Source organism: Saccostrea cucullata, unplaced genomic scaffold, assembly GCF_032062105.1.
Source record: "Saccostrea cucullata isolate Sc308-1 unplaced genomic scaffold, CSIRO_AGI_Scuc_v1 ctg1483, whole genome shotgun sequence".
Taxonomy (NCBI): Eukaryota; Metazoa; Mollusca; class Bivalvia; order Ostreida; family Ostreidae; genus Saccostrea; species Saccostrea cuccullata.
This window is the reverse complement of record NW_026932763.1, coordinates 376,386-400,148: the sequence shown is the minus strand read 5'-3', so window position 1 is coordinate 400,148 and position 23,763 is coordinate 376,386. Positions and strand designations below refer to the sequence as shown.

At 31.7% G+C, this 23,763-nt stretch overlaps 1 protein-coding gene across 4 annotated transcripts in view; it reads left to right on the top strand.

Moving 5' to 3' along the window:
• LOC134236036 (receptor-type tyrosine-protein phosphatase alpha-like) overlaps positions 1 to 23,763 on the top strand; it is an 88,797-nt gene that overhangs the window by 13,478 nt on the left and 51,556 nt on the right. The window contains exons 23-26 of one of the 4 annotated variants that reach the window (XM_062718213.1): positions 1,965 to 2,084; positions 2,272 to 2,423; positions 2,709 to 2,844; positions 3,050 to 3,373. In XM_062718213.1, coding sequence (XP_062574197.1) covers positions 1,965 to 2,084; positions 2,272 to 2,423; positions 2,709 to 2,844; positions 3,050 to 3,127 — 486 coding nt within the window. In that variant the 3' untranslated portion in view covers positions 3,128 to 3,373. Of the gene's footprint in view, positions 1 to 1,964; positions 2,085 to 2,271; positions 2,424 to 2,708; positions 2,845 to 3,049; positions 3,374 to 23,763 lie in introns of those variants that run through there. The other 3 variants (XM_062718214.1, XM_062718215.1, XM_062718216.1) reach the window with 3 other exon arrangements.

The window sequence follows — 23,763 nt, the reverse complement described above, 5'->3', positions numbered from 1 at the left end:
AAATAACACCTATAAAAGAAGAGAAACAAATATGGTGAATGTTTTGGTCCCTTCTTCCCCTAGGCCTTGACTTTAATGTTTTGGCCAAAACCGTCAAAATGGGTACAATCTCATAAAATTTTCTACTTTTATCCTGGACATTAAACTGATAGCATGATTGCGATAATCCCTCTATAAAAATTGTCAAGTACCGGGCCCCAGGGTTAGGTGTACATAAATAAGAAAAGGGAAATATTGAAAATATTACATTAAATTATAACATTGAAATTTTAATTCTTTAATTGTATTACTTTGGGCTCAGATGATTTTAAGGGTTATGCTTTTTATGTTTTATTGTAGAAATATACTCTTCTGTTGAAATTGATGCATGTTGATAATGAGAAAGAGCGATGCTTCCTTTTATTTTATACATGTTTTTCTGTATGACGGTTAGAGCGGAGGGTAATTGAGTGTTGCTTATTTGAATCTTACGTAAAACTGTGTCACTTATCTAAAATTCAACTCTTCTCCTTTGCAAAGATTGAATTTAAGGTTGTGAATAACAACGACGTTTTAATATACTTTGTGCTCTTGTACTCTTTATTCAAAAAAAATATTTTACAAAGAGAACCCATTCCAGCTGTCGGACGGTGATGAGTTATCTCTGTAAACCTTATGTATCAAGGCAAATTAATAGTTTTTGAAGCAAAATATACAAAAAGCATTTTCATAATTTTCAAAGATGAGGTAATCATGTCAGAGAAGAAAAATAGCAATATATAAAAAAAGAAATACGTTTTTTTTTAGTATAAATTTGCCTGGGATTATTTTTTTCCGAAATCTAATATCCGACTTATTGACAAATTGTAAAAATTGGTCGATTTCTTGATTGCAAAATGTAATAAAGTAGATTAAGTGGATAGAAGGATATGGAGATTACGAGCAGTATTCAATATCAAAGTCCATAAAACAATACAAAATAGGAGCAGAGCAAACGTAGACCTCCAAAACATCAGAGGTGGGATCAGGTGCCATGGAGGAGTGAGCATCCCCTGGTGACCGGTCACACCTGCCGTATGCTCCTTTTTGATCTGGAAATAAAGGAGAAATCTGTCGTAAATTCAATGTTTAAATAATGCACTAACAATGAGTATGAAAAATATCAGTCAGCAATTGACTTATACTTAATGATAAACCGTAGTCGCTGACAAGGTCATTGTATCAACCATAGAACTTACGAAATGATGACTTTAAACAAGAAAGCTGATATTCTTATTAAATACAATACAGGAGAGTAAAAAAAGAAATAAAATGATATAATAATTCAAAACCAAATAAACAAAAAGAACATGATAATTCTTTATCAGCTTAAAGATGAAGGTGATATAAAGTAAAATTAATATTTTGCCGTTCCCTGATTATTTTATTTTTCTTCTTTTTGGTATGAAATTGACCTCATTTCAGATTTTTTTTTTTTTAAATAAACAGATTGCTACATTATACTTAAATGTCCATTTAGCCGTTTTATCTGTGCGGCACTACATGTCCTATCTCCTGGAAGAACATTCATTTTTTTTTAAATATATATGCAATATAATATCAAACTTTTTCCCCTTGATTTTTCCCTTTGACTACTTTTTAAGATATAAGCTGATGGTCAATATTTGTTCAATCTTCTACATTCAAAAATAATTATAATAAATTATTAAGTATAAAATATCCAGATAACCACATGTACATCGATCCGTTCCCAACCCATCCCACAAAAATAAATCCATTGAAAAGGTGAGTAAAGAAGATTAATGGTGCTTAAATTACCTGAGAGGGTAGTGACTTTCAACATCTGTTTCCCCGGTAGGTTAGATGTTCCATACATTTTTTTTTAAAAGTTGTTTCTTGTCTCAGAGTATACTTTTTTTTTACTGGTTTCTGTTTATTTGCAGAATATTTAAATGCATCAATCTATTTTTCTTTTTCTTATATAGAGTAAAACATGGTTACCACGCCCTTCATCTTTAAATGCAGTACCCCCTTTCACCATACATATTCAAAACAGATCTGAAAGTGACCTTACCTGCACTACTCTTCACATTCTGGAGAAAAATGTAAGAAGGAATAACTTAATGTGCATGTTTTTTTTTTTAAATCTTTCTTAAGCAACATATTTTTTTCTATTTTATTTATTTAGGTATTTTTGGAAATGCGTGTTTAAATAGAGTAGTTTTTTTTCTTGAATCAAAAATTAAAGAACGGCCATGCACTCTTAATAGTACAACAAGCTTCGTTCTTTAGAATGAAGAGGAGGTTCATACCGTGACAGTAATAGAACCGAAGATCAGCATACATTCTTCCGGAACCCCTCTTGACACATCTCAACTTCGGAGTCTGGTCTCAGCCACACTAAATATTGAAACAGAAACTCCCATCACAATTGTTAGCAGGTTGTCTATTTACGTCAGAGACTTTAACTTCTTAATAGTTTAATACAGAAATAATCATTAACTTTGATAAACAATCTTTAGGTTTAAATGTTTTAAAGTTTTGTCTTTGAAATTCTTGAGTTTTATACTGTTCGTTATCTCCATATCCTACTTATAAATTGCAACGTATAGTGGGCGTCATCTAAGAATTTGATTTGCTCTTTAAGATCACATTAAATGTCGAAACAAAATACGAGGAGAATTGATGCACATAATTATTGTTAAACTGACGTATATATTTTTTACCAGGGATGGTGCAGCATTATGTGGGGTTTTCTGTGCCGTTCATAACGTGATACAACAGATCAACATGGATGGTTGTGTGGACGTCTTCACTGCTGTCAGACAACTTCAAGTCAGAAGACCGGAGTTCTGTTCCAACCTCGTCAGTTGTTTTGTCATTTATACAATGAAAAGGCCAAGTTCAAGTCCCTGTTAAATAATTAATCCAAACGGTTACAAATATATATTAAATACCCGGCATTCCATTCGAAATCCCTTATAAATTGTTACGATATCTACAAAATTAGTTTCTTAATTTACTCTGTACTCAACATTTGTATGGATTAATCTATTGATGTAATTTTTAGGATGAATATCATCTGGTGAATAAAGCTGTTTGTGATCATATTCAATGCACTGGCACGAGTATATACTACAATCAATGAAATGAAATGACAGATCTCAAGAAGGTCAAGAAGTGAACAATTTACCCAAGCATAATCACGTCTAGATTTGGTTTTATTTAGACAGGAAAAAAATACTTAATTTAAATTGGCAATATATAGTTTGCAAATGTGCTTGGATATCACAATGTATAAAGTGATAATTATAGTATCAAGGTATATGTAAAATCGATGGTTCTTGAAACTGCGCATATTTTGTTTAACATGTATTTTTATTCTATACAATTATCAAATTAGCATTTTTTTATTAGTTTTTTTTCATGAGCTTTTTTACGTATAAGAAAAAGCTTTTCTGTAGAATTTTCTCTTGTATATCCAATTTATTGAAGACAAAATCAATATACTACGATGTGGTAAATAAAAGGGAAACTGGTCTTTAACTTTTTAACCCTTCTGATGTTCATTACGTTAGGACATCTTTAAAATAATGTTTGCCTGCTTTTTCCATACTCAGAGTTCAAAATTGATACATGTATACATAGGAAGAATTTTTCCCGCAAAAAATTCAACAATTTTTTTTGACGAGAAAAGAGAATAAAAACCAAATGTTTCAGACTATCAGGTTTATTTATTATATTTTTATCTGGCGGATATGTCGAATCGATAATGTAATGGAAGTGTTTATTGCTAACTGAAAACATCCCTTCTTTATATCCAATTGAAGACATAAAGTCCACATAATTTGTCCTTTATCTCATGTAAAACTTATGCTATTCATTTCTATTCTTTATCAAGCTGCGATCAGGACAAAGCGGAAATGTTTTGCTGAAGTCTAGATTAATTTGACAAAAATTACTTTTTTATGTCTAATACTTTACCATAGATGAAAAAAAGTACCTTAAGCTTTCAGCTAAAATAAAACAATTTCTTTCATGTGTTCCTTCTAATTATTTAAATTGAAAGTGATTTTCAATCTAGAATTATTCACATATATAAAAAAAAAGTGGTTAAAATAATGAATGAACTTCGTGAATAAAGAAAGATACATGCACGATACGATAGGATTCAAGCAAGATACGATAGGAGACACGCACGATAGGACACGATAGAATTGTCAAGAATAACATTACGGGTACTGTAACACAGATGACATGCAATAGACAATATTACGAACTTTTATGGTGTATAGATGCATATTTCTGTCGTAATTGACACATCTTCGATAATTTGTATGATTTGAAAGCATAAAACTGAATATTACATCTGTTGATGTCACTTCGGGTCGAACCGAAAGTAGCCAAAATAACCTATTTTTGCAATAATTAACATACATTTGGCGGATTTAAATCATTGGACACGTCATTACTTATTTTTTTTATGAAAAGTTACATCTGGTTGACCTACTCGTTGCTTTGCAGCGAGGTTTGCTTTAGTTTTATTACTTGTAGTATCTTAAAGGTCTTTTGTCTTCAGCGGAAGACCTTATTGTTTTTCTTAGGTTTCTTTTCCACTATTTTCTTTATTAAGGTCATTCGTTTCCTTGTTGTTTTCGTTCGTTTTTTTCGTATTATTATTCTTTTTTTCTTACCGATTTTGTGCACGCGACTTCTCAGATATGGCTCGATAGATTTTCACCAAACTCTCAGAACTAATAGATAGTCATCTGAACCTTGTAGGAAATATAAATCGGTGATGAAGTCACTTCCGGTCGTGAGATATGGACGATTTTCTGATTTTTTAGGAGGTCGGCTTGTCCTGGAAACTCCTCCAAAACGACTGAAGATATTGGGTCAAGATTTTCGTTGAGAGTAAGGAAAGGTTTGCTGAATTGCAGGCAGGCATCCAAATCTTTTTAGCGCCAAAGGCTCCGAAGCTCGGTAGAGCCCCAAAAATGTCTCAGAAATATCTCACAAAATTTGACATGTTTTGTTTTATATCTTCGTATCTATTCATAATTTGTTAAAATATATAGAATAAAACTTGTACAGATTTACAGGACCTTTCATATGAAATCACGAAAAAGGCGCTGACCCCTTCAAATCAAGGGCTCAGAATTCCAATAGTCTTTCATTTATCTCTTTATTGATCAATATTTTGTAATATATTTCAGATAAAACGTTACGTATTTAAGGGTCACAAGAAGCCAGAATATCAAATCTTTGACGCTTTATATCTCAAAAAGTGGAATTATTTTGATTCAAAATCACAAGACTTCATTTGACATCAAGAAAAGGGGCTGACTCCTCAAATTAGGGGCTCAAAGGGGCCAAAAGTCTTTCATCTATAACTCTATAACGATCAATATTTTGTTATGCATTACTGAAGAAAAGGCATTCGTGTTAACGATTTGCAACAATATAAGATAACATTTGGATCATATGTTACATGTACGTAATTAAAGGTCAAAAGGGACCAGAATGTCAATCTTTCACGCTTTATATATAAAGAAGGGGCAATATTTTGATAAAATATTCAACAAATGATGATCAGAATAATGTTCTAAACAATATGCATACTTTGGATTTTTGTAAAACGGCCCCATTGAGGACTTGGTCCCTAAATATTTCCATTCAGCATATGTCCACAAGGAAAAGAAATCTCTAAATAAGTGTTGAACAAAAAATCTTTAAAATGACAAGACCTTTCTTTGATATCAAGAAAAAAGGACTGACCCCTCGAATTAGGGGCTCAAAGAGACCTAATGACATTCATCTCTAACTCTCTTATGATTAATATTTTGTAATACATTACTGAAGCAAAGGTATTTATCTTAACGATTTGCAACAATATATGATAGAATTTAGATCACGTAATGAGGGGTTGCGAGGGACCAGAATGCTATGTCCTTGATGCTGTACATCTTGAAAAGGGGGAGTATTTTCATAAGCCATATTGAACAAAAGATGTTGAAGATATCTTGATATAAATCAGAAACTTTAAATTTAATGAAGAAAATCTTTAATGACATTCGCTTTTAACGAATATCTCAGTCAAAACCACATCTCATCTCATCGAAAAATTCAACGGAAAAACTAATCTTTGCTTGCAACGAGATCTCATCTACTTACCATTTTTTTCTTACGCAAGTTCTCGGAAACGGCTCAATGGATTTTCAAGAAACCTTCAGGTCTGACAGAACATCAAAAAATCTAGATCCATTTTTTATTTTGATGACGTCACTTCCGGTTCGGAGATTTTCGCGATTTTGTCATTTTTAGAGGGTCACTTTGTCCAGCAATGTTCTAAAAAACTGTTGAAGATAGATGTATGAAATTTTCAGTGATGATAGAGCAACCTTAGGAGAAGTGCAATGAGCATATCATTGTCAGCGGAAGTACGAAGCGCCGACGCTCGCTATGGCCCGAAAATAGTCCTATCAAGAATTTCATAAATTTTGACACCTTTTCAACGAAAACTTCATTTTCCTAGAAATATTTTTTTAAGACTTGTACAACAATAGAAGTGTAAAATTACACGTCGATCTGTCAACTGATATCTCCAAAAAAGGGCTGGCTCCTAAAAATGAAGACCTACAGGGGACGAAAGTTTTTCATTTATTTTTCAAAAAGTATTAAAAATCTGTAATACGTCAATGAAGCAAAGTTGTTCAAAATGTCAACTTCAATCTACTCGAGTTGTCAAAATACGTCCAGCGTCGTCACTTCCAGCCAAACCGGAAGAAGTTGAAAAACGCGTATTTTTGCCGTTCTTGACAAGTTTTTGGGTAACATATGTCCCTGGAAGCTTAAAAATTAATTTTCCGTCCATCGTCGTTACTTCCGGTCAAACCGGAAAAAGCAAAAATTGGCTTATTTTCGCATTAATTAACTTCGCTTTAGAGGATTCAAAGCATTTTTTGGCGTTATTTCACATTTCTGTTGAAAATGAAAGCTACTTCCGGTCAAACAGGACGGAAGACCTACACGTAGCTTAGCAACGAGCTTTGCTGTAGTTATTACTTATTTTTTTAAATTGATTGTGTTACACATTTGATGTGCATTTGAGAAAATTTAACCTACTCTATAAGTTGATTCGGAGCATAAGTGTTTCACAAACCAACTTTATTAAATGATTTATCAAATCTTGGCCCTATTCTTGGTCGTCATAAAATGTTTAAAAGGTGAAGAAATGAATACGCGGATATGTATTGTGCATTCCATGCAATATTTTTCTTTGTCTAAAAAAATACCATCATTGCGCGGAATAAATTGTCCATTGCAACATAGTTTCAAATATTCTCAAAGTTACCAGTTTGAAACTGAAATCATTAATAAGATTTTTTAATCTTTAACTGTTGATATATGCTTGAAATATTGCAATCTCGGCATAAAGCGATGGGTAATCAATCTTGGCAAAAGCCACTTATTAAAAAGTTCCAGTCGGAAATGCATTAGAAATCATTTAACATCTTATATTAACATTTCCAATGTCTTTATTCAAAATAAAATTACATTAATTAATGTTCTTTATTTCCAAACAATGTATTGATTCATCGATGTACTGGTTCATCGCGAAGTTTTAAAAAAAATCACGTGCAGGGCGTGACAAACAGAGGCAAGAAGCAGGGTTTCTAACACCAAATACAAGCAAGACTAATCTAATTTGTAAATAAAATAGCTCTTTTGATACAAGCGTATCTGTTTTTAGCAATTGGAATAAAAAAAAAATATTGTTTGTTTCGTTATATTTAAAAAATAAAAATTTAATGGTTCATTTTAGATTTCCAAGTATTCCTTGGTGTGAGTACTATAAATATATAAATAGATATGTTAATCATGCTTATATTTATAATGTACTGAAAGTATATTTGAGGAATTTATTTCTTGCCTTTGCGATGTCTGACAGTGTCACGAAATTAAATTTGTCTCAATACTTCCTTGCTATTTCATTCGTTATCTAACACACTGTAATTTTTAACAAATGTTATTATCATTGTAACATATGTTTTATAATGAGCTTAAAAGTTTTTTTCCTGCCTGAAAAATAAAAAAAAAAGACAAAAGCAAAAAAAAAGTCTACCCGGAAAATTTCTTACCATGAATAATATTTCTGATTTCAAGTTTTAACTTCAAGAATATGATTCTTCCGTGGCACCAGAGAGACTGTATAAATTAAGCAAACGTACACAACACCAGATTTACGAAGAGTGTAAACAAGAAAAAGATTAAACAAATAATAACATCATAATAGTAATTTTATCCATTCCAATATAGTATACATTAAAGAAAAGATATATTTCTTTCATTATTTGCTTTAGTGTCCATAAATTGAATGATTTAATTAATGTTTTCATGCATGTTTTCATTTGGCGAAAATTAATTTATACTGTATAACCTGGGTTGGCTACCTCACAATGACTTGCATCAAAACGTATTAAACTGCTTGTCGTGACTTTAACATTTTATTATTTTCAAGGTGAAGTTGTGTTTTTTCCCTTCACTTCATGGAAAAACATAAATTATAAAGAAAGAACTTAATAGCTACACAAGTTATACTTAAAAACCTTGGAAGATAACGTTTAAGCCTTGAGCAGACACTGCCGTAACCCAGGTTATACAGTACATGTATAACGTGGGTAGATATTAAAGCCCGAAATAATTACATATAGCACCGCCCTTAGAAATACCTTACCTGTATCCCCCGTCAATCAAGTAAAATAAGATCCATCATTGGGTACTTGAATTTGATTTACATTTAGCTACTTGTCCTTGTGTATAACTTTTTCACCTTTGTCACCGTGGCCACCATCAAATTAATTTTACGTCTTCTGATCTTTGCTGCTAGATAACCTCCGCAAAAGGAAGCCATTTCGATGAACACAATTTCATCTACATTATAATTATCGTAATAATATGATAAACGCGTCATTAAAAAAATGAAAATTATTTCCTTACGTGTCGGTAAAATTAATCAAGCTTTTGCACATTTTTGAATGAAAAGTGCATACGTAAATGACACATGTACTTGTGGATAGTACACACACCCCCACCCCATCGGTATTCAAGCTCGGAAATAATTGGACATTTTTTTCACAATTTATATTTGTTACACGTATTCATTATGTGTACAAGATGAAAAAAAAATCGTCAAAACTCAAAAACATTCGCTCCACCAAAAAATACCCCACTATACATTATAAGGCAGAAGGGTATGTCTCCCCGGTACCCAGACTGGTCTTTCTGGGTTTAAAATATGTATTTATTTTATTTAAATGTAAAATGTCGATTCACAAAGTCTCTACATATACGAGGATCATTCAAAAAATACGTAGACAATGTCCTCTATCATCATATTATTTTTATAAAACTTAAGATCAACATGTTTTTATATGTCAAAACATTTATATTGTCGGTGTGTAAAGTTTCATTCCATCTGATTAAATGGAACTCATGTTAGACAATTTTAAAAGCAACATGTTTTGTCACCATGGAGCACGGTTAACAACACTTTGACGTAAAAGAAACAACGTCGAGCATTTTTCTTAAACGTACGCTGCCTTTTCATTTCATACTTGGTGTGTAGAGTCTTCCTCATTCTTAAAATCATATTACTTGGTATCAAGTTACTTAACAATTGTTTGAGTACTTTCAGTTAGATTGTCAATGATTTCGAATCCTTTTCCATGTAACTTTGCTTTCACAAAATCCGAAAAAGTGAATCACACATTGTTTTATGACGTGTTTACTCTGTTGACAAGATTTTAACTACAATCTCGTCTTTACAGACCATTCATCGTGCAATTCAAAGTTTTGAACACTCAAAAAATGGTCTTTTCTATTATAAACAATTGCATGGTTCATGTTTTTTATCATTTTCTTTGGTTCCTTAAGTATTCTTATAGTTTGTTTTAAAGGTTTCTCCAAAAAAAAAAAAAAAATTACATGTATTTCTACTCGCTGCTCCGTGACGTCCTCTGACTTCGTCGTTTGTTGCTTGTTTAAATGAAGTCTATCTGTCTTTAAAAATTGATATCATTTAAACGAAGCGCTGTATTGTTTTAAATTTTAGCATCTTTAGTAATAGAACATTACTAAATTCAAGCATATCATTTTTATTCTGTATAAGCGCCATTTATTAAACCATTGACTTTTAATATTATAAAGTGTATAATTAGTAGATAGCTCAATTTTGACCCTGCTTCGTGACCACATTTTTGCTGCCTAAAATCTTTAAGAATTTCTACAATTAACAAGGTATATTCAAATTTTGTTGCTCAAATTGTTTGAAATGATTGTTTAAATATGTGTACACATTTTGGATATAATATGACGTTAACTAAAAATGTTATGACGAAATCTTACGACTTTTTTGAATGACCCTCTTGTTTCTGTCTTAGTTCTTGCTATCAGATTTACTATGAATCTTGTAAGAATCCCCCAATATCTCCATTAACAGCATTCCAGTCAGAATGTTGAAATATCACTTAGTAAAAGCTACGGAAGTGCGGATTAATTAAAGTGAGATTTCTGCTTGTTCGAAAATAGATGTGAGTCTTGAAGTAGTTTAATAGTTCGCTAGGGTCAACTTCGGGTTCGCTTTCAGAAATTTTAGGATCGCTCTGGGTATGCTTTGGGTGCACGCTTGGCTTGCTCAGCGTTCGATCGCTAAGGGTCAGCTCTGAGTCACCTAAAGCAAATCCAGCGTTCGCTCTCTGGGATCGCTTTGCGAACTGATGCGTGAAGCGGACCCCCCTTTAATCTCGCAGTCAATAATCGTTGTATATTCCCATACCGCTCCATTTCATTTCCAGAAATATGCATAGCATTTCCGATTTTTTTTTTTATTTCAATTCTAACATTTTTTGTTTTCATTTCCGATATTTTTCTTTTCATTTTCGGAAATTACCTTGCGGCAATAAAATGATTTCTAAGTAAAAGAAAATTGGTTTTTAAAAGTTTTTTTTACCAAAATTTATCAATGTTCTCCATAATGTCACTGTATATATGTGCAGTGTATATGTATTGATCCCCGCAGAAACAGGACAATATTTTTATAAAATATTCAACAAAAGATGATCAAAATAATGTTCTAAACAATATGCATACTTTGAATTTTTGTAAAACGGCCCCATTAAGGACTTGGCCCCTAAAATATTTCCATTCAGCATATGTCCACAACGAAAAGAAATCTCTAAATAAGTGTTGAACAAAAAATCTTTAAAATGACAAGACCTTTCTTTGATATCAAGAAAAAGGGGCTGACGCTTCAAATTAGGGGCTCAAAAGGACCAAATGACTTTCATATTTAACTCTCTTATGATTAATGTTTTGTAATACATTACTGAAGCAAGGGTATATATCTTAAAGATTTGCAACAATATATGATAAAATTTGGATCATTTGTTACGTAATGAGGGGTTGCTAGGGACCAAAATGCTATATCTTTGATGCTGTACATCTTGAAAATGGGGAATATTTTCATAAGCCATATTGAACAAAAGATGTTCAAGATATCTTGATATAAATCAGAAACTTTAAATTTAATGAAGAAAACCTTTAATGACATTCGCTTTTAACGAATATCTCAGTCAAAACCACATCTCATCTCATCGAAAAATTCAACGGAAAAACTAATCTTTGCTCACAATGATATCTCATCTACTTATTATTTTTTTCTTACGCGAGTTCTCGGAAACGGCTCAATGGATTTTCAAGAAACTTTCAGGTCTGATAGAAGATCAAAAAATCTAGATCCATTTTTTTTATTTTGATGACGTCACTTCCGGTTCGGAGATTTTCGCGATTTTGTCATTTTTAGTGGGTCATTTTGTCTAGCAATGTTATCAAAAACTGTTGAAGATAGATGTATGAAATTTTCAGTGATGATAGAGCAACCTTAGGAGAAGTGCAATGAGTATATAATTGTCACTGGAAGTACGAAGCGCCGACGCTCGCTATGGCCCGAAAATAGTCCTATCAAGAATTTCATAAATTTTGACACCTTTTCAACGAAAACTTTTTTTACCTAGAAATATTTTTTTAAGTCATGTAGAACAATAGAAATGTAAAATTACACGATCTTTCAACTGATATCTCCAAAAAAAAGGCTAGCACCTAAAAATGAAGGGCCTACAGGGGCCGAAAGTTTTTTTCTGTATTTTTCAAAAGTATTAAGAATCTGTAATCCGTCAATGAAGCAAAGTTGTTCAAAATGTCAACCTAAATCTACTGGAGTTGTCAAAATACGTCCAGCGTCGTTCACTTCCGGCCAAACCGGAAGTAGTAGAAAATAGTAGAAAATTGCGTATTTTTGCCGTTCTTGACAAGTTTTTGGGTAACACATGTCTCTGAAAGCTTAAAAATTATTTTTCCGTCCGTCGTCGTTACTTACGGTCAAACCGGAAAAAGCAAAAATTGGCTTATTTTCGCATTAATTAACTTGGCTTTAGAGGATTCAAAGCATATTTTGGCGTTATTTCTCATTTCTGTTGAAAATGAAAGCTACTTCCGGTCAAACAGGACGGAAAACCTACTCGTAGCTTTGCAAAGAGGTTTGCTGTAGTTATTACTTATTTTTTGTAATTAATTGTGTTACACATTCGATGTGCATTTGAGAAATTTTAACCGACTCTATAAGTTGTCATTTGGAGCATAAGTGTTTCACAAACCAACTTTATTAAATGATTTATCAAATCTTGGCCCTATTCTTGGTCGTCATAAAATGTTTAAAAGGTGAAGAAATGAATACGCGGATACGTATTGTGCATTCCATGCAACATTTTTCTCTGTCTAAAAAATACCTTCATTGCGTGCAGGGCGTGACAAACAGAGACAAGAAGCAGAGTTTCTAACACCAAATACAAGAAGACTCTTTTGATACAAGCGTATCTGTTTTTAGCAATTAGAGTAAAAAATACTGTTTGTTTCGTGATATTTAAAAAATAAAAAAATAATGATTCATTTTAGATTTCCAAGTATTCCTTGGTGTGAGTACTATAAATATATAAATAGATATGTTAATCATGCTTATATTTATAATGTACTGAAAGTATATTTGAGGAATTTATTTCTTGCCTTTGCGATGTCTGACAGTGTCACGAAATTAAATTTGTCTCAATACTTCCTTGCTATTTCATTCGTTATCTCACACACTGTAATTTTTAACAGATGTTATTATCATTGTAACATATGTTTTATAATGAGCTTAAAAGTTTTTTTCCTGCCTGAAAAATAAAAAAAAAAAGACAAAAGCAAAAAAAAAAGTCTACCCGGAAAATTTCTTACCATGAATAATATTTCTGATTTCAAGTTTTAACTTCAAGAATATGATTCTTCCGTGGCACCAGAGAGACTGTATAAATTAAGCAAACGTACATAACACCAGATTTACGAAGAGTGCAAACAAGAAAAAGATTAAACAAAGAATGACATTATAATAATAATTTCATCCATTCCAATATAGTATACATTAAGGAAAAGATTATTTGTTTAAGTGTCCATATATTAAATGATTTAATTAACGTTTTAATGCATGTTTGCATTTGGCGAAAATTAATTTATACTGTATAACCTGGGTTGGCTACCTCACAATGACTTGCATCAAAACGTATTAAACTGCTTGTCGTGACTTTAACATCTTATTACTTTCAAGGTGAAGTTGTGTTTTTTCCCTTCACTTAACGGAAAAAAATTAAACTATAAAGAAAGAACTTAATAGCTACACAAGTTATACTTTAAAACCTTGGAAGATACAGTTTAAGCCTTGAACAGACACTACCGTAACCCAGGTTATACAGTACATGTATAACTTGGATAGATATTAAAGCCAGAAATAATTACATATAGCACCGCCCTTAGAAATACCTTATCTGTATTCCCCGTCAATCAAGTAAAATAAGATCCATTGGGTACTTGAATTTGATGAATATTTAGCTACTTGTCCTTGTGTATAACTTTTTTACATTGTTTGACGACCGTGGCCACCATCAAATTAATTTTACGGCTTCTGATCTTTGCTGCTAGATTACCTTCGCAAAAAGGAAGCCATTTCGATGAACACAATTTCAGCTTGATTATAATTATCGTAATAATATGGTAAACGCGTCATTAAAAAAATTAAAATTATTTCCTAACGTGTCTGTAAAATTAATCAAGCTTTTGCACATTTTTGAATGAAAAGTGCATACGTAAATGAAACATGTACTTGTGGACAGTACACACACCCCTACCTCCTCGGTATTCAAGCTCGGAAGTAATTGGACATTTTTTTTCACAAATTATATTTGTTACACGTATTCATTATGTGTAAAATATGAAAAAAAATCGTCAAAACTCAAAAACATTCGCTCCACCAAAACACACCCCACTATGCATTATATGGCAGAAGGGTATGTCTCTCCGGTACCCCGACTGGTCTCTCTGGGTTTGAAAATATGTATTAATTTTATTTAAACTTAAAATGTCGATTCAATTCGTCTCTACATACACGAGGATCATTTAAAAAATACGTAGACAATGTCCTCTATCATCATATTTTATTTTTATAAAACTTAAGATCAACATGTTTTTATATGTCAAACATTTATATTGTCGGTGTGTAAAGTTTCATTCCATCTGATTAAATGGAACTTATGTTAGACAATTTTAAAAGCAACATGTTTTGTCACCATGGAGCACGGTTAACAACACTGTGACGTAAAAAAACAACGTCGAGCATGTTTCTTAAACGTACGCTGCCTTTTCATTTCATACATGGTGTGTAGAATCTTCCTCATTCTTAAAATCATATCTATAACACTTAGCACCTAGTTATTTAACAATTGTTTGAGTAGCTTCAGTTAGATTGTCAATAATTTCGAAGTCTTTTTCACGTAACTTTCACAAGTTCCGAAAAAGTGAATCACACATCAAGTTTTATGACGTGTCAACTCTGTTGACAAGATTTTAACTACAACCTCGTCTTTACAGACCATTCATCGTGCGATTCAACGTTTTGAACACTCAAAAAATGGTCTTTTCTATTATAAACAATTGCATGGTTCATGTTTTTTTTATCAATTTTTTGGTTCCTTAAGTATTCTTATAGTTTGTTTTAAAGGTTTCTCAAAAACAAAACAAATTTTATCGCTACTCGCTGTTCCGTGACGTCCTCTGACGTCATCGTTTGTTGCTTGTTTGAATAAAGTCTATCTGTCTTTAAAAATTGATATAATTTAAACTAAGCGATGTATTGTATTAAATTTTACCATCTTAAGTAATAGAATATTACTAAATTTAAGCATATCATTTTTATTCTGTTTAAGCGCCATTTATTAAACCAATGACTTTTAATATTATAAAGTGTATAATTGGTAGATAGCTCAATTTTGACCCTGCTCCGTGACCACATTTTTGCTGCCTAAAATCTTTAAGAATTTTTACTATTATCAAGGTATATTCAAATTTTGTTGCTCAAATTGTTTGAAAGGATTGTTTAAATATGCGCACACATTTTGGATATAATATGACGTTAACTAAAAATGGTATGGCGAAATCTTACGAACTTTTTGAATGACCCTCGTATTTTTGTCAACGTTCATGCTATCAGATTTACTCTTAATCTTTTCAGAATCCCCCAATATCTCCATTAACAGAATTCCAGTCAGAATGTTGAAATATCACTTAGTAAAAGCTTCGGAAGTGGGATTAAAGTGAGAATTCTGCTTGTTCGAAAATAGATGTGAGTCTTGAAGTAGTTTACTAGTTCAACTTAATGGGTCAACTTCGGGTTCGCTTTCAGAAATTTTAGGATCGCTCTGGGTATGCTTAGGGTGCACGCTTGGTTCGCTCAGCGTTCAATCGCTTATGGTCAGCTCTGAGTCCCCTAAAGCAAATCCAGCGTTCGCTTTCTGGGATCGCTTTACGAACTCATGCGTGAAGCGGACCCCCCCTTTAATCTTGCAGTCAGTAAACCTGGTCGTTGTATATTCCCATACCGCTCCATTTCATTTCCAGAAATATGCATAGCATTTTCGTTTTTTTTTTTTAATTTCAATTCAGACATTTTTTGTTTTCATTTACGATGTATATTTTTTTTCATTTTCGGAATTTAGCTTGCGGCAATCAAATGATTTCTAAGTAAAAAAAAATTGGTTTTTAAAAGTTTTTATACCAAAATTTATCAATGTTCTCCATAATGTCACTGTATATATGTACAGTGTATATGTATTGATCGCCGCAGAAACAACAATGATCGAATCCACAAATGAACTCCTTGTATTGGAAGGGTGCATTTAAATTCCAGAATTTTTTGGTAATTAACATCATTTCATTTCCGACATTTTTTGGGGCGGTTTGTTTTCATTTCCGACATTTTTCAGTATGTATGTTGTACCTATAAGACCAGACTTTTTAACTTTACTTCTTAACTTTAAAATTTAAAGGGATCAATCGTAAATAAATCATTGAATCTAATTTTGTTAATTTATCGGTTACTTGGACATAAGTATGCTGTCACTGACATTTAATTAAATGCACATTAAATGTGGTGAAAAAGTTTTATGTTCCTTGAACTCTTTTAGCGGGACTTAGTGCTATGTGTATAATGTATAGATGCTTTTTTTTATTATTTATATTTTTCAGTAAAAAATGTAATAATTATTATTTTCTTTTTTTCTTTTACGAATTGACTGATATATTTACCAAATTTATATCTATCAATGGACTGTTCATACTGGTACAAAAAAAAAAAGAAAAAAAAACTAAGAAGATAAATAGGTAAATATTCATGTATCATTCTACTTAGATAATTAAATTATAGAAATTATTAATTGCTTTAAGAATAAAAAAAAATTAAGAATTTCTAAAAGAAATTTAAAAAAAACAGTCTGGAGAATCAAAATACATAAATATAAAATAAAATGAAAAAAAAAACATTTAAATTATCACACATGTAAAATAATTACATTGTTCATTAACACGCTTTGCTTGCTTGTACAATGCATGGGTTTATATCAAGAAACATCAACACATTCGATTTTTAATCCCAATCGACAGCTCAATATGCCATTTTGATTGATGGAAGCGCTGATTGTTTATATTGCTTATTCTGATTGACAGCTCTGTAAAGCAATATCGACTGCAATATATGCGGGTTCACTCTGGGTCCGCTACGGGTGCATGGACTCTTGGTTCCTTGGGTTCAGCTTTAGTGGATCCCGAGCAAACCCGAAGATAACCCACAGAGCGAAGCAGGGATGCGCTATTGGTTCGCTTTCTGTTAGGCTGTGTCCGGTCGGCACTGAATGGTTGATATACTGACCTTTTCAGCACATATTATCCTATCATTTACTCGATTGACTGACATTTTTCTTACTTACTTATAATATATATATATATATATATATATATATATATATATATATATATATATATATATATATATATATATATATATATATATATATATATATATATATATATATATATATATATATATATATTTTTGCAAAAATTAAAAAAACTGAATTGTCTATTAACTTTTCCGTTTAACCGATTATGACAATGAGCAAATGGTGTGTCGGCAGGGGATGCTCACTCCTCCATGACACCAGATTTTACCTCTGAAGTTTTTCAGAGATCGGTGTTTACTCTGCTCATGATTTGTATTCTTTTAATGGACTTTTAATGTGTGTCTGCTCATGATTTGTATTCTTTTAATGGACTTTTAATGTGTGTTTTTTTTTAGTTTTTATCTTCATATTTAATATTAACTAAAATTAAAATGCATTATACAAAAAAAAGATAAACTTCCCTGTCCCTTGGTTTTCAACAAATGTACCAAAGACATGGAAATGATGACCAAGGAAAGATCTTATTAATTTGCTTTACTTTACTCTTTGTTCATGTAGTTTGGTTTAATGCAGTGATTGAGGATACCATTAAAAATTGTTTTTTTTAATAATTGTCCACCTTGTTCCTCTAAATTTAGCACATAAACTTACTCCTACAAGCAAGAGCCTCAGTTAACGTCCCTACGCTCCTTATATACCTCGGACTCTTGCATCCGAAGGCCATTTTCCAGCGAGCTCGTTCTGCCTGAGATTTTGGGCGGAACATTTTCTTCAGTGTGCATTGTAGTTCATTAATGAAAATTGTCATTATTCTATATTTTTTTGCGTTAGACTACTTTTGTTTCCTCTAATTTTGCATTTTATTCTCGAATTTTTAACAGACGACTTGTTTCAATTTTTGCTTTAATTTTTAACATTATTGATTTATTGCCAATACATGAGATTAGCAGTGTTTTATGCATAAGTTTTATCGTAAATAGTGAATATTTTATTATTTCTTACCATTCATTAATTTAGTGAGCCTTATTTTTATATTAAATGATTTATTTCCACTTGCGGTATCAGCGGCGAAAATTTTTACAATGGATGCTAGAGGTCACTTGGCGCCAAGGCAAAAGTATTTCGCCGTGACCCTCTAGCATGCTGGATTACACATAAATTATGTGTATAATATTTATTAGCAGGGGAATTTCAAATCATAGGTTTTATTACCCTTAGGTGGGGTTTTTTGGTTTTAAAACATCACATATTTAAAATTATCTCTATGATGTAAGGGGTAAACAATGAACAAAGTTGTAACTACCCTAGACCTGGTCCCAAGACCATAATCTAAGAACAGACTAAAGTCAAAATATCAAATCTATATAACTTTTGAAATCATTTTGATAACAAAACAAAAATTTTACCATATCTTTAAATTAAAATATTCTACACACATGGACAAATTTTTAATATTGTATGTATTATTAAACACAAGCTATTCAAAATCATAATTTTGACTTAAGTCTATTCTCATGTTATGGTCTTGGGGCCTGGTGCTGGGGAGGATTCACTTAATCCGTGTTTAATTGACTGCAGTATTTTTTTTACAGTACAAATATACTTGGTAAAACCTCTAAAAATAACTGAATTGTCAGTTGAAGAATAATCAACATAATTTTCCAGAATTTTAAGGAAATTAATGAAAACTTCATTCTGCTATAAAATGCATGTATATGTATTTATTGTCATCAATTATGAAATAATTGTACCGATATTTATTGAATAACTGGTTTGCTACAAGAAATAGTTGCAAGTGAAAGAATCTCGCAAAACTCGAGAGAATTTTTCGCTCGCAAATAAAAATTGGTTTAGAATAGGTGTGTATTTTATTCTTTACATGTATATTTTACCTCCTAAATGAAAGTAACAAACAGATTCGAGCAGCATGTACAGTACAAAAGGTTTGCAAAATCAAATTTAGTTCTACGAATAGTACCCCTTCCAACACTGATAATGCAACCATTAGGAGATGTTGTGCCTAAGATGTGCTTCTATCTGGATATACAGTAACGTAATAAAATTACAGGCGCAGACCTTCGCAAATCTCAAAAGTTCCTTGATATCACCTTTACTAAAAATTTTATTTAAATACGTTTAGCTATTATCACTTTCTATTCGGATTAGTACTGCGCGTGTATGATAAGGGAGCACATAGATCAGAATTCGGAGGATTTGCACATTTTTGTAATATGTAACACTAATAATTCAGAAAAGTCATGGATAAACTTTTGCAATCATTATGCATTCTTTCGATGTCAATGACACTTGTACTATAGGAAGCACTACACAACGACGCAATCATGTGACGTCTATAAATAGAGAAAATATGTCTTAATGAAAAATATGAAATGTTCAACAATAGCCTGGGGATAATTATTTTTTTATTTGTAATAATAGTTATGTAAAATAATAATTTTGCCATTAAAAGTGCTGCTAGATTCCTACTCTCCTTTCGGATGAAACATTACCAAAATTTTAACATTTTGTAAACATAAGATAGAAAAAAAATGTATCAATTTCCGTAAACCATACGATTCTAGCAGCACTCTCCAAATGCAATAGAATAAGAACTTTCGAAAGAAACAAAAATTACATTTCATAGTATGCGGCATAGAGCTGAACGCTTGCACATTTTGTACGATTATAAACGACAGAGAAAATGCTGAAGTATAAACAAACTGTATGCTTCTATTGAACGAATCAATTGTAGAATCATATTAGTATACCTTATTCATAAGCTCTATTACGGTATGAATTACACTATATTCATGCTAAATGCTTTTAATGACCGATTTCTTGTGTTTGTTTACATGAATTCTCCAAACATAAAAAACATTTAACTTACACTCTGCTAATACAGATCAACAGTTATGACGTCACAGGTTTGATATTTAATCCCCATGACAAATACATACACATTTATACCACCCAAGAACGACAAGTTTCTGTCTATACGAGGGGCGTTCAAAAATTATGCGGACTTGTTGCAAAGAAAAATATTTAACAATATGATCGCACAAAATGTCAAACATAATATAACAGAATCTTTACTTATATGGTCTTCAAAATTTCATATCAAAATGGTGTGAATGGTATAAATATTGGGTGATTTATCTGGACATAACATAGAATCACGGAGCAGAAAAATCGTTGACGTCATTGGCAATATAAAAAAAATATTAACTTTCTTTTCTCAAAATTTTTCAAATGGTTGCTGTTCAGTTTGAATTACCTTATCTATTCAACATCCAAACATTATTTCTCACCAAGCTTAAAATCAATAGAACAAGTTTAGCATTTTTTTTAAATTTTAAACCAAGAACTTCAGGTATAAATGGGATATAGTGCGACTTTGGTCACTGTCAATCACGTTCTTTACAGTCCGTATCAAGTTTTTGTGGATAATCTTCTTCCTGTCCCCCCATATAGTTTATTTAAAGAGATCTAAATGTCTAAAATTCCAAATTGCTATTTGTAGACAAATGTCACGAACACCACAGTTTACTACATATTTCATTATGCATATTTTAGATGTATGTTGACGATATCTCGATTGATTGATTGTATGTTGTTTAACGTCCCTCTCGAGAATTTTTCACTCATTTGGAGACTCCAACACTTGCCGATGGAGGGCTAAACATTTTGTCCACTCAGGGCCTTTGAGCAGTGAGGGATCTTTTTCGTGTCAGCACCTACTGCGACACGGGACCTCGGTTTATACGGTCTCACCCGAAGGACCGGTCTCCACGTCCCACAGTGGGATTCAAACCTGCGACGTAAGGATTGACTCCCTACTTCGCGAGTCTAGAGCAGACGCTCTAACCACTGCGCCACGCGGGCGACACGATATCTCGAGCATTACAAATTGTTTAACAAAAAGATGGTGCTCCGTCAAATTTAGGAGACGTCATTTTCACAATCATTTTCAATGGAATTGCATGGGAGAAAAATCATTTGTAATAGTACTTTTAAATTCAAAAACATACTTATTTAGCAATTTAAAGAAACAGTTAAGAAAATTGTCGAAAAACATCGCGAAATATATCAAATTATTGAGTTAAATTTTGGATTTCGCGTGTTTTTGTTTCATTTTTTTTTTGTGTGTGTTAGGCCCCGTACCTCCCCTTCAGCGATATTAACACAGCGATAATTTTAGGAAGAATTTTTTTTAATACAAAAAAAAAAAATTGACAAAAATGTATTGAAATCTTTAAGATAAATATTTCAGTGATATTTTATAACTAGACCTCTCTAAAAATAAATAATAGCAGAGTCCGTGTAATTTTTGAAGAGCCCTCGTATACTTTTTCTGCATGCGGTGTATTTCAATTTATTACGACCACCTCAAATCAATCTTTAAATATAGATTTTAAGAAATCGCCAGCTCTAGAGTTCATGTCATATAATTTACTATGACTTCATTTTGTGTAGACGAGTTGAATATTTGGTTGTAGCCTCATCATACCTGTGTGAGAGCTGGACGGTTGTGCACTATTGCTTTATTTCGTAGTTTTTTTAATGCATATTACGTCCTAGTAGATAATTTATGGTAAGGCATCTTAATAGTACTAGTAGAATATACATGGACACATTTAACTAGCATAGGAAGTTTTTTTTTTATCGAGGGGATTTCAGGAAAAATAAAATGAATCGAATAACATTGTTTTTACATTTGCAGAAGTATATTTTTTTTTAAATTTTAATTTGTCATGTGACTAACAACTGTTGTATATAATAAAGTCGATTGGCCAAACTCAACCCAATATATTTTATACACACACCTTTTTATATGATGAGTAGAATTCCCATTAATCATAATGCAATGTGTTTAGAAAGATATCGACATTGTGCTCATTTTTTGTTTTACATTTCAAGGCGTATTTCCTTTGGGTGACCTTAACATAACTGCACTCCACATCAGTAAGTTTGTCTTGTGAAAAATGTTTTATAATAATAAGTATAATCTTTCACTATCTATGATTGATTGATTGATTGATATTGTTTAACGCCGAGGCGGCAATATTTCAGCCATTTTTCGGCGGATTCACCATCTATGGGTGCTTTGGATCGAAGATGCACTTAGGATTGCATAGTTTAACTCTAAATACTATATATTTAAAAAGATATATTATGGAATACATTTATCATTGCCAAAAAAGAACTTTTAAGAAAATGAACAAACATTTAGAATGAGAAATATAAAATAATGAAAGCAAAAAAAAAAAAAAAAAAAAATAATAATAAAAAATAAAATAAAAAAAAAAATTGTAAAAAAATATTTGCGTTATACCTCGTAAAGATCCAGAAATGACATTATATAAAACGCAGCTCATGCGTTTGTCGAAAAAGATGAAAGCATGATTATGTTCATTGTACAAATGTGGATCTTGGTAATTGTTCGGAAGCAGGATATCGAAAACAGCTCCCCATAGACTCTTTTTTTAAATTCTTTAATTTCTTAATTAAAAGGTCTGAAATAAATTAAGAATCAATCTGTATTTTTAAAAAGGGTCATAATATTTCACTATTATCCCTTAAAATTGCTCCCTATTAAAAGCCGTAGAACAACCCCCAAAAAATATATATAGTTGTCTTTAGATTACTACAGTTAACTATAGTAAATCAAGGAGATTAGTATTAAATGCCGACAACAATCTATCATTATCTACTTCCCTTTTCTTAAATTAAGTTGTACACCTAACTCGCTATATTAAACATTTAAAACAAAATTGTGGATACCATCCATTCATACATATTACTTGTACATGTGGCTATAATTTTATTATATTTCAAAGTTTTTCTATAACAGATCATTGAAAGCTTTTAAACAACAACACAAACTACTGGAGGCGATATTTCAAAGCAGAAGCACAGGTAAGGGAACACCGTATTGTGTCTACAGACGAAAGAATGAAAAACATGATTTTCAATGCATTTTCTTTTTTATAAAAGCTGTGTAATTTAACGGAATTTAATTTTGACGTATTTGCAAATATATCTGTTATATTTATTACATGTATTAGCCAGACATTGTTAAGTATATTCCGAACAAATTAGACCTACTTTATAAATACTCTACAGACTGGTGCTTAGATATAAATACAAGTAAACCCAAAGTAGTGATGTTTAACAAAAGTGGTCATTTTATTAATGAAAAGTTCACACTTAAAATTCCCTTATTGAATGTGTAAACAAATATGAATACTTAGGTGTAATTTTAACCTCATGTGGGTCCTTCAAAGAAGCAAGATCTCGTCTATATTATAAAGCGCTTAAAGCCTCTTTCAAATTATACAAAGACCTAAAAGCTATTCATCCTTCCATCAAAACACTCCATCTTTTTTTATCACATGATAAAGCCTATTGC